General features: G+C 41.0%; 1 protein-coding gene across 1 annotated transcript in view; it reads right to left on the reverse strand.

The window, feature by feature from the left end:
* Positions 1-502: 502 nt before the first annotated feature.
* tdrd9 (tudor domain containing 9) overlaps positions 503-15962 on the reverse strand; it is a 135736-nt gene continuing 120276 nt past the window's right edge. Inside the window, exons 31-35 of the mRNA XM_078233120.1 lie at positions 14483-14579; positions 13132-13270; positions 7678-7790; positions 3711-3783; positions 503-1182 (exon numbers count right to left, since the gene is read on the reverse strand). Coding sequence (XP_078089246.1) covers positions 1093-1182; positions 3711-3783; positions 7678-7790; positions 13132-13270; positions 14483-14579 — 512 coding nt within the window. The 3' untranslated portion in view covers positions 503-1092. The remainder of the gene's footprint in view (positions 1183-3710; positions 3784-7677; positions 7791-13131; positions 13271-14482; positions 14580-15962) is intronic.

Here is a 15962-nt window from a genome sequence, read left to right on the forward strand (position 1 = left end):
CTTTGGGTGACTTTCTGGAGTTTGCACGTTCTCCCTGTGTCTGTGTGGGTTTCCTCCCATAGTCCAAAGATTTGCAGGTTAGGTGGATTGGCCTTGCTAAATTGTCCCTTAGTGTCCAGGAATGTATAAATTAGGCAGATTAGCCATGGTAATGTGCGAAGTGACAGGGTCACAGGATTAGGGCAGAAGAAAGGACCTGGGTGGGATGCTCCTTCAGATAGTCGGTGCAGACTCGATTTGTTGGATGGCCTCTTTTTGCACTGTGGTGATTTACGGTACCTCCTTTATAAATATCTTTTCTTGTGTGTGTGAGTGGGTACTGTTGCAGTTACATTCAGGTGTGGAGAAACAAATATTTCTTTAAGGGTCCTTGCTATGCCTGAATTTCTGTGGGATATTATGAACATTTCTTGTTCCCATCTTACTTGGGTATTCGATCAAAACATTTAATTCTATATTGGCACTTCAGAGCATTTTAAATTCATACACATGATTTACTGGCTCAAAACATGCTTTCTTTATTAACAACTTTAAACAAAATAATGCTACAATGAGCAAGCTATGTCTTGTGTGCTTTCTGCAGCACTGTTATGGCTAATAGAATATGGCCCACTCTTTGGACAACCCAACATAGAAATCAAATAAAAGATAGAAGCGCTAAGCTAAACGCCAATAGTTTTTTTCCCACATCTTTTGCCAGTGTAATCATTTTTAGCCTTAATTAGCATGCAACTGTTTTCAATACCAATTTGCAGACTAACAAATTATCACGCATTAGTTTAAAACAAAAAAGTCAAAGTCAAAACCAAGCTAACTGCTATATAAAAGTATGGCTGCACTTGGTCCATATTACTAATTTTGAAGAAGTAACTTGCTTTTTAAGTATCTTCCATCCCAGAATTTAAGTAATTGCAGGATCTTATTTTCAAATGAGCATTTTTTGTTCCATCAGTTGTAATAGTATTGTCCAAAACAGGGTATATTCAGCTGAACATAACAACAAACATTATTCATTTTTTTTTAGTTTAACTGGTCCCATCTTTTCTTCCTATCTCAGCAACACTGAGAACTGCCACATCTTAAAATTATGGTCTATGGATTCAGCAGCACCAAGGAATGTAATTGGTACAGAACTATTTTGTTTACTTCCCTGGACTGGTTCAAGAGAAGTCCTGGATCCACCTAAAGAAACAAAGACATGTAAGCTGCATATTTATTGATCCATCTCCACTCTTATTCACCCATCTCACATTCCTTTTGGTTGATTCTGATAGTGTTTGAATTATAATTATGGTACAATATTATTTGTCAGATTCATTTCATGCTCCACAATTTAAGATGTTTATGCTACCTTGAACAAATTCAACCATTTAGAAAATCAATGGTAGCCTAATTTTACACCAGTTTCTTCAAGGGCATCATTTCTGGACACCTTTCTAAGTAACTGAGTTCGACTTCCAAGACTGCTTGGAGCAATAGGACATTCTTGTGAAACTAAATTCTGTAAATTCAGATTAAAATATGCAGTTTTAAAATCTCATTATCTTTCAGGTGTCGCCTTCAAAAATTTGCCAGTGGATCCAGCCCCGCCATTGAAAAACCCAGTACAATCACAAGATAACAGGAGGGATATTGTATTGAACTTGACACTAATTGCTTGCCCACATAAGGAATGTCCCAGGGAATGTGCGCACGCAGAAGAGGCAAAGATCCTGCATTATGGATCACCAACCCAATTTCCGCTGCCCACTTCTCAGAAACAACCACACACAGCATAAGGAGAGTCGGTAACAACAATTCACTGCATTCCAAAAAATATTTCATCGTGTAAATGTTTCGAGTTATATTTACAATGCAAAATGGTACCCTCATTTTCACGTTTCGGTGCCTTCAAGCAATGAGAGGGAAGATAACATTTAAACTACAATAAAATTTATCCCCTCAAAAACAACAAAGGCATATTTGGCAACCCATTCAAGTGTTCACGTAACAATTACTAAATTATATAATGTGAATGACACATTATCAAAGGGGGCATCGTGGTGGTTTCACACAAAGAAATCTAATATAATATGCATGAAGTACAATACAACATCAAACTATGGAATGAAACACTTTTAATAGTTCAATAGGGTAAATATTTTGCCAATGTGAGTCTGCACCATTGTGACTAGGAGGCTCGAAATATGTTGATGCAGACAACACAAAAACACAAGAAATAGGAGCAGAGCACATGTCCTGTCGAGTCTGCTCCATCATTCAATATGATCATGGCAAATCTTGGGTTTCAACTCCATTTATCCGCCTGCCCCTCATATCCTTTCATTCCCTGTGAGGACAAAGATTTGTCTTTCCCATCCACACCCTCTAAGGAGAAAATTCCAAAGATTCACAATCTTTTGAGTGAAGCAATTTCTCCTCATTTCAGTCCTAAATGATTGGCTCCTTATCCTGAGATTGCACGTTGTGCTTTAGACTCCCCAGCCAGCTGAAACAATCTTTTAATGTCTAACCTTTCAATCTCCCTCAGAATTTTGTTGACTTTCCTTGTACAAGCACATCAAAGTCTCTTGGAACGTTAACACTTACAAATTTAACAGCTTTAAAAAATATTCTGCTTTTCTTTTCATACGATCAAGGTGAATAATGTTACACTTCCCTTTTATATATTATACTCCATCTGCCATCAATGAGGGAGATAGTGGCTTAGTGGTAATGTCACTGGACTAGTGACACGGTGACCAGAGGCAGAGGTTAATCCTCTGGGGACACAGGTTCAAATCCCACCATGGCAGTTGGTGAAACGTAAATTGAATTAATAAATCTGGAACATAAAGCTAGCCATCACTTATAGTAACCATGAAACGATCATTGACTGTCAGAAAAACTCATTGGTTCAAGAAATCTGCCATCTTTACCTGGCCTAGCCTACATGTGACTCCAGACACACAGTAATATGGTTGACTCTTACCTGCCCCCTAATGTGGCTCTGCAAACCTCTCAGTTCAAGAGCAATTAGGAATGGGCATCATATGCTGACCTCGTCAGTGGCACCCACCTTCCATGAGAAAAATCAAAGAAAAAAATCTAGCTGCCCACTCACTTAACCTTAATATAAACAGTAAATAACCGAGGCCCCAGCATTGACCCTTGCAGAACTCCACTCTTCACTGCTAGCCGACTTGGAAAAGGCCCGTTTATGCTTTCTACCTGTTAACCAATCCTCTACCTATGTTAAAATGCTACCCCCAACTCCATGAGCCCTCAGAGGTTGAAAGTTGTGATATGAAGTTTGGCCGGCTTCCCCTTTCTTCTTGGTTTTGGGAGGATTAATTTTGTTGTGATTCAAGTCATCTTCCCTTTGCTCTCCTGAAGACATATCATGGTAAAAGAAAGACAAAGGGGTTACAATAATTTCTGGTCTCAGTCCAATTAGAGTTCTCACTGGACTGCAAATAAGGTCAATTTTGGTAAAGGAGGATGATTTTCTCTTGGGCCCCCTTCTTATGCATCAAGTGGAAGAGGTCCCTACATTTCTTTATCACTGCCCCGACTGCTCAGCCAAGATTTAGCAAGGCAGTAAAAAATCAGTTTTGGCGAAGTTAAATTAGAATCGGCACAACTGTGAATTGAAAAATCTTAATAAGCGTATGTAGGTTATGATGCAGCAGCATTTTAGGATTATACTGCAAGCATGAAAACACATCTACCTGATTCCACTGGTATGGCCTTTCAGAGTATTGTGGCGTAATACTTTCTCTTGGTTTCTTCCCAGTAAATATTCTGTGAACAGACCAAAATTAAGAGCTAATCATTCCATTCCATTGGTATGGCATCAGTAGGTGATACTGTAAACATATCAGTAATAGCAGGATGCTGCCTAAACTAACGAGCTGCCTCAAGGTAAGCCCTCAGGAATACGTTACCATTTATTGCAAAATTCATAGCACTGGCCCCACAGGATCAACCCTTGTAAAGAACGCCATCCTTGGCAATGGAACAGAGCACCAACTTTAAACACTGACCAGCATAGTAGAATTGGCTAAAATACTCTTCCCACATTCATTGGAACCAAAATGACCAAAAATCAAATAGTCGCTTACTAGTACTGAACTTGTGTATTGCTAAAAAAGGAGACATGCTATCGAAAATTTTCATCTTGCACTCATCAGGAAAGAATAATATCAAATTTCAAAGGGAACAACAATTTATACTATATGACCAAAGGGGTGCTAATTGGTTGGCAAGTGGACTTTGGTCGCTCGAGGCGTTGCTACGAATAATTGTAATACTTCAAGCAGAGTCATAGAATCATTGAATCCCTACAGTGCAGAAGGAGGCCATTCGGCCCTTCGAGCCTGCACCGACCACAATCCCACCTAGGCCGTATCCCCATAACCCCACGTATTTACCCTGACACTAAGGGGCAACTTAGCATAACCAATTCACCTAACCCACACATCTTTGGACTGTGGGAAGAAACCTGAACACACGGACAAAACCCACACAGACACAGGGAGAATGTGTGTAGTTTGCACACAGACAGTGACCAGAATCAAACCCAGGTCCCTCGCAGTGAGGGAACAGTGCTAACCATTGTGCCACTCTACACTGGCCTTTATTGAATTCAAACAAAAGGTTGAGGAAAACTCTTCTGGTGCATTCCCCATGGCAATGGCTAGGCCGGAGTCAGTAAGCTGAATATTGCTAAGCAAGTGCTGCTTGATAACACTGTTGATGACCCCTTCTATCGCTTTATTGATGATCAAAAATGGACTTATGGGACAGTAATTTGGCCTTGTTGGATTTGTCCTGCATTTGGTGTACAGGATGTACCTGGGCAATTTTCCATATTGCCAGGGAAATACCATGTTGTAGCTGTATTCGAAGAGCTTGGTTATGGGTATGGCAAGTTCTGAAGCACCAGTCTTCAGTACGATTGCCAGAATATTGTCAGGACCCATATTTTCCAGTGCCTTCAGCATCCCTTGTTATCACATGGAGTGAATCGAATTGGCTGAAGACTGGCATCTTTGAGGGTGGGGACCTATGAAGGAGACTGAGATGGATCATCCACTCAGCAGTTAGCTGAAAATTGATACAAATGCTTTAGCTTCAACTTTTGCACTGATGTCTGGGCTTCCCCAACATTGAGGACGGAGATATTTAGGAAGCTTCCTCCTTCAGTACTGTCCATCACCATTCGCAACTTGATGTGGCAGGTCCACAGAGCTTCAATATGATTTGTTGGTTGTGAAATCGCTGAGCTCTTGTCAATTGTATTTGTAGCTTTGCCAGGTTGATAGCTCATTTTTAGGTATTCCTGCTCCTCACTTGTGTTCCTGCAAATGAACATGGGTTGACTCCTTGGCTTGGTGGTAATGATAAGAGTGGAGAATATGCTAGGCCATGAGGTTACAGGCCGTGGTCAAGAACAATTCTGCTGCTGCTGACGACCCACAGGAGCCTCACGGTTGCCTAGTTGAACATAGAAAGCCACAGCACAAACAGGCCCTTCGGCCCACAAGTTGCGCTGATCATATCCCTACCTCTAGGCCTATCTATAGCCCTCAATCCCATTAAATCCCATGTACTCATCCAGAAGTCTCTTAAAAGACCCCAACGAGTTTGCCTCCACCACCACCGACGTCAGCCGATTCCACTCACCCACCACCCTCTGAGTGAAAAACTTACCCCTGACATCTCCTCTGTACCTACCCCCCAGCACCTTAAACCTGTGTCCTCTCGTAGCAACCATTTCAGCCCTTGGAAATAGCCTCTGAGAGTCTACCCTATCCAGACCTCTCAACATCTTGTAAACCTCTATCAGGTCACCTCTCATCCTTCGTCTCTCCAGGGAGAAGAGACCAAGCTCCCTCAACCTATCCTCATAAGGCATGCCCCCCAATCCAGGCAACATCCTTGTAAATCTCCTCTGCACCCTTTCAATGGCTTCAACATCTTTCCTGTAATGAGGTGACCAGAATCTGTCCGAAGTTGAGTTGCCAGATCTGTCCGAAAACAACTACTTTTAGCACATTAGCTTCACACGGTATAAGGGAAGGTATCCTCAACATGAAGACAGAACTTCGGCTCCACAAGGACTGTGAAATGGCCATTCCTACTGATATTGTCATGGACAGAGGTATCTGCGGCAGGTGGCTTGGTGAGGGTAAGGTCAAGTATGTTTTTCCCTCTTGTTGGATTCCTCACCACCTACTGCAGTTCCAGTCTAGCAGCTATGTTCTTTAGAACTTGGCCAGCTCAGTCCGTAGTGGTGCTATGAGCCTCTTGGGAATGGACATTTAAATTCCCCACCCAGAGCACATTCTGCACCTTTGCCACCAGTGCTTCCTCCAAGTATGTTCAACATGGTGATAGGACTGATTTATCAGCTGAGGGGAGTGGCTGATATTCAACAAAAGTTTCTTTGCCCACGTGTGACCTGATACCAGAAGACTTCATGGGATCCAAGTCAATGTTGAGGACACCCAGGGAAACTCCCTGCCAACTGTATACTACTGTGCTGCCTGGTGGGACAGTGGTGATGATTCCGCGTGTATGACTATATCAGGGTGTTGCTTGACTAGTCAGTGCACAGCTCTCCCAATTTTGTAGGGTTGACAGGGCTGAGTTTGCCATTGTAATTTACAGTGCCTAGAACTGTTGGATGGTGCATTTAATTTCACTGACTCTCATTAACCTTATTGACTTTCCAGTGGTTTGATACAATTGAATGACTTGCTAGGGCATTTAAAAATCAACCACATGTTGTGACTCTGGAGTCACACGTAGGCCAGACCAGGTAAGGACGGCAGGTTTATTTCCCTAAAGGACAATCGACAATGGTTTCATCATCATCATTAGACTTTTAGTTCCATATTTTTATTGATTTGAATTCAGAATTCTACCATCTGCTGTGATGACCCCCCCCCGCCAAACAAAGCATTATGAAAGAAAGAATTCTAGTGCATTATACCTTGCTGGAAAGCAGAAACGTGTGTCATTTCCTTTCCTTCCAAAAGTTATTGCATAGCAATCAACCCCACCCACTCGACCCCATTCTGAGAGCAATTATCAATCATCCTCATTGTCAAATTTAACCTCTTCATTTTCTCTCCCTGTATGGTCCTTCCTAATACTCCATAGTCCCTTTTCCTCCACTCCTCTTCTCCACCCTAAAGTTTCTTCTGTTCCATTTCACTCTGTCTCCTTCCTCTTCCCCATCACCTTCTCTCACGTCCCTATTCAACTCATCTCTCTCCAAACTCCACTCTGGTAGCTGCTCTTTCTTCTCCCATTCCCCCTCTCCTGACTGTTAACAAGTTGTGCAACTGAGTTGACGTACTGAAAAAGGGTAAATGTACATTCATTAGCTTTCAGATGCATCCTTAATCTTGGATGTTACTTTTAGACAATGGGTATTTTGTTAAGAACTTGATCACATGTTGTACTGATAGACTTCTTCCAAAGTATTCTATTTGTTAAACAACATTTCAGTCTTCTGAAATTTGGTTAGGTGTAGTTGTTAAACTTGCCTTCTCTTAAGGTAACTCAAACATTTTTTATCCAATTTACAAATGCTCGGTACAAAAGCAGATCATCTTAAATTGAATACACAACAGGCTACCTAGGTATTATCAGCAAAAGAAATTATAGCACTTCCAGCGGCCTTACTCTATCAACCTCTGTCGAGCTTCATTTTGCAATTTGCGTATTTTCTCATGACTTCCTGAACGCAGTAGTCCATCACAAACTAACTCGTTTATAGTGCTCCGGAGCAGATTGATCTAAAGAACACAAGAATCGTAACATCACTTCTCAGCATTTGAGAGATTGATAATACTTCGCTGAATGCTATCAAAGGCAAAGCTAGGCTGGCCGGCCAAATTTCATTTTCTTCTACCAAAACATGAACTTGAGAAAATGTCCGAAAGAACTGACTAATCTCGACCCTTTAAGAAAAATGAACATTATAGGGTAACTGCCAGTTTCTTGGAGAACAGAAATCTAACAAAAGTTTAATGCAAAAAAAATAATTCAACAACTGTGTCACGTCAAGATGATTGTGCCCATCTGAATCATACCAAACTGGTTCTTGAACCACAGAGTTCACTTGTGATGTCAGTGTGAAGTTTAGTTCTCATGGAAAACAATCTTTAGGTTTTTTCATGAGTTCTGAGGGCAATACAACAATTTAAATCTGAAAACACTTGCTTGTTAAAAAATTCACCTTTCTACATCACAGATGAAATAGTTTTAACATCTTTGTAGTCATAAATTCCACTTCCTTTACAACATTTGCCAAAAACAAATGTAAATTAGCAAATCTGTAATGCAATGAACAGAATAGAATTAATGAAAGACTCACCTTCAAGGCACTGTTATGTGGCATTGCTTACATGCGGTAAAATTAACTTCTACCTGTTCCAACTCCAGCATTATTTTATGAAACTACATATGAACCCATTGCCAAAAGATATTACAATTTATACCTTTTGATCATCTATCACTAACATCTGTTGATGTTCATTTAATCGTGTATGCCTCCCTTTGTGTTTGTTAAAAAATACTTTTTTAAATGCAAAGATTATGACATATGAAGTGAATATGGCATATATTAAAGACTATTTTAATTGCTGGTGTTTATTGATGACGACAACAGGAAAGTGCCACTACCAAACTATCTTCTTTCTAACTAGCTTTCGTATCGTACCTAAATGAAAAATCAAGATCCTAAAAATATTTGGAGATTTTGAATCTTTAATTTGTGTGCATTCATATTCAAATGGAAGTGAAGACGGGAACGGGTTAATGAAGTTTGTAATACTTGAGATTTGTGAGAAGCATTGTAGAAACTTGTTTTCGTGTCTGTAGAACTTGTTTTCGTGTATCCAAACAGATAAGAGAAGCAGCTGTCCTTGCTCTTGTATACAAGCTTATGATTTTCCCAGCTGTGAATTGTGTTCAGCAATGTGGCTAACCCAGCTAGTAGCCATTTTGTGTTCTTTAATATTATGTACTACTGTGTAACAGTGGAGCCTACATCCAGGCCTTCTGTGATCGTATAGTAATAGATTCATATATATTCATTATATATTATTTATCCTTACCGATAGACATTATACAGGTACCTACGAACATACATAAATTGTTGTATAGACCCCTGCACCTCCGTATGCCAGTTAACTTGTTTGTGCAAGACTGTAACCTTGTATGTTCGTTAAACACACCACAGGTGTTCACGAAGAGCAACAACAGTCGCGGCCTTGAGACAACCATGAAGAAACCGCCAAGGCAGCAAGGTTCACACGATGGAGGACAAGCCACAGCTTGGGAACCTGCGGGACCTGGGAACCTGCGGACGTGATTGGGGGAGTATAAATATCTGTTCTTAACCTGTATTCGATGAGAAGTCTGGAGACCGCATTAGGGATCGGACTTCTCCCACAATTGTGAAAATAAACCACTGTACTTTGACTCACAACTAGTCTCAGAGGTATTATTTACCTACAATTGGTGCCAAAACCCGGGATCTGTTTACGGGTCCGGTCGAATGGCCACGACCGGGACACCGGAATAGATTACCGAATTTTAAACAGGGTGGGTCAACCTACAGTGGGTAATCATCTGTGATGAGAATGTGTGATTTGGGAGAGTGTAAGAGTGAAAGACATCTGAACTGAACACATACGGACAACGGAGGCATCTGTCTCTAACCCCAGCCTTAGACCGGTTGTTAAGAGGGGTAGCCCCCCCACGCAAAGGTCAGGAACCTGAAGTGTGTGTAGAGACTGGAGAAAGACGCCTGGAGTGTGATGTTCAGACGTGAGTAAAAGAGAGACTGTCTGAGTGATCGCCGGAGTGGAAGGAAAAGCCTTCATGTAAAAGTTGGCTTAACGAATATATAGTACAAGTGGTGGTACGGAGGGATCTGATCACCCCTGACAGGTATCACCGAACTCGGATAAGAACACCTAGGAGAGGCAGAGCAAGAAGGGAGAATAGAAGACTCCAGGTGGTGAGTATAAACTTATCAGTGTTATGGCAGGACAAGGACAGTGGGGACCCCCAGGATCCCTAATAAACAAATATATGATTGAAAGGGAGAAACTCATTAAACAGATGATAAAAGGGGGGTGGGATTTAGACCACGCACTAGACCAACAACGAAAATGGTGGGAAAAGGAAAAGAAAGACGGAACTAGGAAAATTGGAGTTCTCTTAGTTCACCAATTGGCCGGATTAATTGAACAGGTCTCAGTCTCGGGTAAGAAATGGGCTGATGACAAAGCAAAAATTAAAATGTCGGAAGCTTCCATGTGTGTCTGTGTGTGTTCAACAAAGTGGCTGCGTGGATGTTTGTTGTTGTTTGCTTTAATGTTTTAATTATACAGCTTTAAATAAAGTACACCTGAAACTACACCCCATCGTGGCGAGCCCCTCCACCATTTTAATGGCCAGCACACAAATAAAATCCTTAAAATGGGAGTTCTCAATACCCAGATGTATTAGTAGAATGGGCATCTGGAATTAGAGATGGACCAGATGAGAAATCATACCCACGAATAAAACAGGAAAATGTTAGTACAAACAGTGGAGGAGCTAAACCAAAGGGTGCGTGCTATACTTGTGGGAAACTGGGTCACTTCGCCAGAGACTGTAGAGCTCCGAAGGGGGGTAGTAGGAAGGCTCCTCCCTGCCTGTTTTGCAATAAGGTTGGCCACACTGAGGCCACCTGTTGGAGCAAACACGGTAGACCGAGTCAACTCCTCCCCTTACCGAGGAGGGAGGAAACTGATGTGAGGCAGCCCCCGCACGCCTGGGCAGAAAGGAGGGTAGAATCTACATGTCTGCACTAGGAGGCAGACAATGTGAAATGCTGGTGGACACGGGAGCCTCCATATCTAACCCTGACCTACCCTTAACGAATAAAATGATCTATGTAAAAGAAATTAACAGACAGCAGACCCCTGCCTACTAAAGAGAAACAAGACAAAGAAGATAGAAGTATTATTCATATATCAGTTAGCTGGACTAATTGAGCAAGTGGTCGCCTCTACTAAAAGGTGGAGTCAAAATAAAGAAAGGATTAGAGAGTTAGAATCCAGAGTAAGGGAACTGCAGAAACAAAATCATGTGTTAGAAGAAAAGCAATGGAGAGGGGAAACTGTTCCTCTACCTCCTTATGAGTCCACACAACAGGGGCCAACCCCTCCTCCAGGTGGAGTGGGAAGCGCTAGAACACAACTTAGCGCCAGTAGATGCGCAGCCAAAGGCAAATTATAAACCTTTCACCCCAGGTGAGAGACAGCAAATAATGGCTTCTCTGGGTAAATTACAACCTAGAAGCGCAAACACTAAATTCTGGGAAGAATTAGGTACAATCTGGGTAGGACACCAATTACACCTGAGAGACGAACACCAGCTGGTCAGGGCAGCCTGTCCAATGGATAAGTGGAGGCAGGTAGCAGGTGGAACCACCGCTCCTCCAGCACAGGATTATAGTGGGGGACGGTGGACACATGTAGTCGCCCTAACATCAGAGATAGATGCCCAACAGGCACCCTTCACTCAGTTTAAAGCAGAGATTCAGAAGGTATTAGGGAATGCTTCCACTAACTGGAGCAGAATTACCACAACAAAACAGTTAAGAGGGGAATAATGCACGTAGGAGAGGGTAGGTGTATGTGATAATGAGGGAACCCTAAAACTTGGGTAATGTTGAAGTGGGAATGTGAGAAGTATGAGAAGGACAAAAGAGATAGAGCAGAACAAGAGAGACTTGGAAAGGAAAGACAAGACCGAGGAAAAAAGATTAGAACGGCAAGCCGAACAAAGGAAAGATAAAAAACCGGAGGTATCTGGCTTGCCAAGGTTGTTCCAAAATACCAATACAGGAGGATTGGTGGAATCTACCCAGTGTAGATAATCACCAGAAATCTAAGGTAGCTGTCATTGCCCCGATGAATATAACAGCCACCAGCGCCAGTGCCGCTGCAAAGACAGAAGGGACTCAAATCAGGTTAAATTGGTTAGTCTGAAGCGTGATAGACCAAAGAGGGGAGTAAAGGGTTAAAAGAAACAAGCAGGCTGTGTACAGATCACAGAGAGAGAGAGAGAGAATGTAACTGTGCGATCGAGAGCCTCATGTGGTGTAATAGGGTATAGCCAATCAAAGTGAACTGCTTCTCTGTGGGCGAGTTTAATAAATTACTCTCCCCAGTTGAAATTTTACGATAGTGCATCGGACAGAGATTTGAGGGATGTTGGAAAAGTAGCACTACATTACATCTGAAAAGTTGTAAGGAGAGTTAAGGCACACAGTAGATTCGATCTTGCATCTGCCTGTGTTGGTTACGAAGGCAGAGCTGTCGAAATAATTAATCATGCACATGTTGACCTTAAACCGGAGAGTCTGTAAGAAAGTGTAAAAGTCTTAATTTAATAGGGATACTTAAAAGTGATAAAAATAAATTGATTATCTGGATCAGGTTTTTGGTAAATTTGAAAATGTATTCTTGATAGAACTGACAATGAAAAGATAAATGGAAAGAAATATTCCTGCGTATTTGAAGTGATGATGTTCATCTGAGTGAACTTACTCCTCCGCCCCTCTGCTGCAACAAGCAGAGGCTTGACCCATTCTGTCCCAGACAGGATGGATCTGTGTGTTATAAGACTTGCAGTAATTTATAGACAAAGTCAAACATCTAACAGAAATCTACATAAGGTAGTGCGTGTTTAATGCTGGGAATTATTATACTGCCATAAATGTGTTACATGAATATGCAAAGGAGTGAATCAACCATGAAACTGGAGGAGTAGTTCTGAACACGAAGCACACCCTGTTATAACTTGGAATATGGGATAGGGATCGGACTTCTCCCACAATTGTGAAAATAAACCACTGCACTTTGACTCACGACTAGTCTCAGAGGTATTATTTACCTACAACAGAAGTCACCAGAGGTTTAACTGCACCAAAGACTAAATATAATCTAAATTTAAAATTATGTATCCAGTAGCCATGGGACTGTCCTTCAATTAATAGTTAAAAACATTTTAATTGGAATTAGGTGGAGAATAAGGTTAAGTTTCTTCGTAGATCAGACAGTAATATTACACTACCTCCAAAATATCATTTACATCAAAATGCACATCAAATACAACTTCCAGATCATGTTCTTCCAACAGAGGGATATTGGTTATTGGATTCCACCCCAGGCCACACAGAGCACCAATATAACGTTTTCTCAGTCTATCAGTCCTACAGAAAAATAGAACATACAATGGTCAACACTGGCAAGGATAACGAGCAATATATTTCCAAAACAACCCAGCCATAATCACTCTAGCCCCAAAATTGTAACCAGTTATGTTACTATGTTTATTGTGACTGGTGAAGAGAAGAACCAAGAGTAACCTTCAAGTAGCTCTCTCACCTCACCCTATAGACAAATCTTAATTGAAAGAGTATGTGCCCTGTTTTTAAAAAATGAAACAATTGTGCCCTGTTACGTCTAACTCTTTCCTCAAAAAAAGTCATCGACCGAAAGATTAAATCTGTTTCTCGCTCCAGAGATGGTGCCTGACCTGCAGATTATTTCCAGCATCCATTGTATTTAGCTTGGGTTTTTAAATTTCATTCTGCAGTCACTACATCAAAGAAGGGAGTGGGACTGATCTAGGATATCTGAAATAGCAAAATAGTAATTCACCAGTAATAATAGCCGAAGCCTTGAGCAGTACAAATGCTGCTCAGCCTTTTGGCTAAGATCAAGTTTTGTTGTCCTGCACTTGGTTGAAGTCACGAGATTACACTAAGGCTTCATTTGAAGCAATTTTTAAAAGCAACATCGAGGCCTTTTGGCTAAGATGCAAATGAGATCAAGCCTTGGAGGAGGTGCAATGCTTGCTCCAATCAGCTTGGATCATGTAGATCTAGCCCAGGACAGGAAATGGTGAGCCTGTCTTGTCAGCTTGGATCGAGAATGTCTCGCTTGCTGAGACTTTGAATTGGATATAAACAAATAAAAAATGCTTCTCAGCCTTTTAGACCAAGCGTCACATGACATGCAATGCCTTAGCTTGTCAGCTTGGATCTTACTCTTCTCTCTTATGGGACCATGAATTGGATGTGATTGGATTTTGAATTTGATTTTTGGAGCAAGCAAGGAATGGATTTGGGTTTGCCAGGTCCATTCTGATCATTGGCTTTGTAACTTTAAGGATGGAGTAAAAAAAAAATTTTTTTAAGTGTTCCCACTATCATGCAATTTTAACTTCAATATTTGTCATGTCAAACAAATTGCATCTTCACATAGCTAATTATCAAACACTACTGATAGCTGCATTTGAGAAGTGGCTCTATTTGCTGTTCTGGTTCAAGAGAGAATGCATGAGCTCAGATGACAGAAACAAAATGCAAAAAGGAATAGACATTTCATACAGCTAATCTCTTTTGCTATTTCACATGTACCTTAGTTCCACGACTGGAGCAAATATCATACAGATGAGAGCTGGAAGTCCATGGATATTTGGCATCAAAGTAGTTTCCCTCACAATTATAGTTGAGCCTACAAGATCAGATATTAACAGAACGAGCAAATTTTTAAATGGTTAACCTTAAAAAAATTTCAATGTCATTACTATGGGTAAATATTCAATTTTCTTCATAAAACATGACAAAAATGACAGCTATTAACAATACAAATCCAATGGTAATTTAAGGTACACAGTGATGCAGTACATCTTTTCTTTTAAACTGTAAGGCTCCAGTTCCAATGATTGAAACAATTTAATTATTTCCTCTGATTGCTATAAAAGGAGCAAGGCAGAAATCAGCCCAGTGTTTGGACAACTCGTCCATTTGGATAAAGACAGAAGTGTAACTATTACTAAGAGGTGTGGTGGAATCAATTTTAACAGTGACCTCAAACTCAACTTGATGGCGAAACTGGATTTAAATAAATGACATACATCAGTAATCAGATAAAAACAGTCAGTAACAAAAGCAGTTCATCCATTTAAGTGTTGGGAGGAACATCTGTTCTATTTTAGTCGCATTTCATTTTTTGTCTTTTTTTAAAATTGAAGTGTGTGGATTGCAATGTGTTGTGGAGGACCAATCCACATTTTCCAAACATGGATGCATAGTTGGGTCATGAAGGGAGTCATGGGCAGTGCATACCTGCATTTTCAAGGGGGATGTTGTAGCCAATGCTGTTGACCAATGATTGAGAGGAGGAATCCTGGGTATGGTCCGGAAATCAGCAAAGGCTGCAGACTAACTCAAAAATCATGACACGGGAGGTACTGATAGATAGAGTGTGATTTAGTCTCGTGCGCAAGACAAGAAACTGCATTAGAGTCATGTTACATAATAAAATCTTTGGAGCTGGTCATATTATCTTGCCCTGCTCCAATAAAATCAATAGGTAACGTTGTCACAATATTGCCTGTTATTTTTACTTGTATTGAAATAAAAAAATGCAAGACTACAGGAAAAGGGCAGAGGAGTAGGACTACACAAGATGTTCTTACAGAGAGGTGGTACAGACATGAAGACCAAATGGCCTCTTTCCGTACTATAACCAATCTACAATTTAATATACATCCAGGCTTAACTGAGATACTAAGTACAAACTTGGCTAATGTTACGCCGCTGTTTAAAAAAGGAAATAGACAAAAGGCGGATAACTACAGGCCGGTTAGCTTAACGTCTGTAGTTGGGAAAATGCTGGAATCCATCATTAAAGAAGAAATAGCAGGCCATCTGGATAAGAATGGTTCAATTAAGCAGACGCAGCATGGATTCATGAGGGGAAAGTCGTGCTTGGCGAACTTGTTGGATTTTTATGAAGATGTGACTAGTGCGGTTGACGGAGGGGAACCGGTGGATGCGGTGTTTTTGGATTTCCAAAAGGCATTTGATAAGGTGCCTCACAAAAGGTTGCTGA

This window comes from Mustelus asterias, chromosome 18 (assembly GCF_964213995.1).
Source record: "Mustelus asterias chromosome 18, sMusAst1.hap1.1, whole genome shotgun sequence".
Classification (NCBI taxonomy): Eukaryota; Metazoa; Chordata; class Chondrichthyes; order Carcharhiniformes; family Triakidae; genus Mustelus; species Mustelus asterias.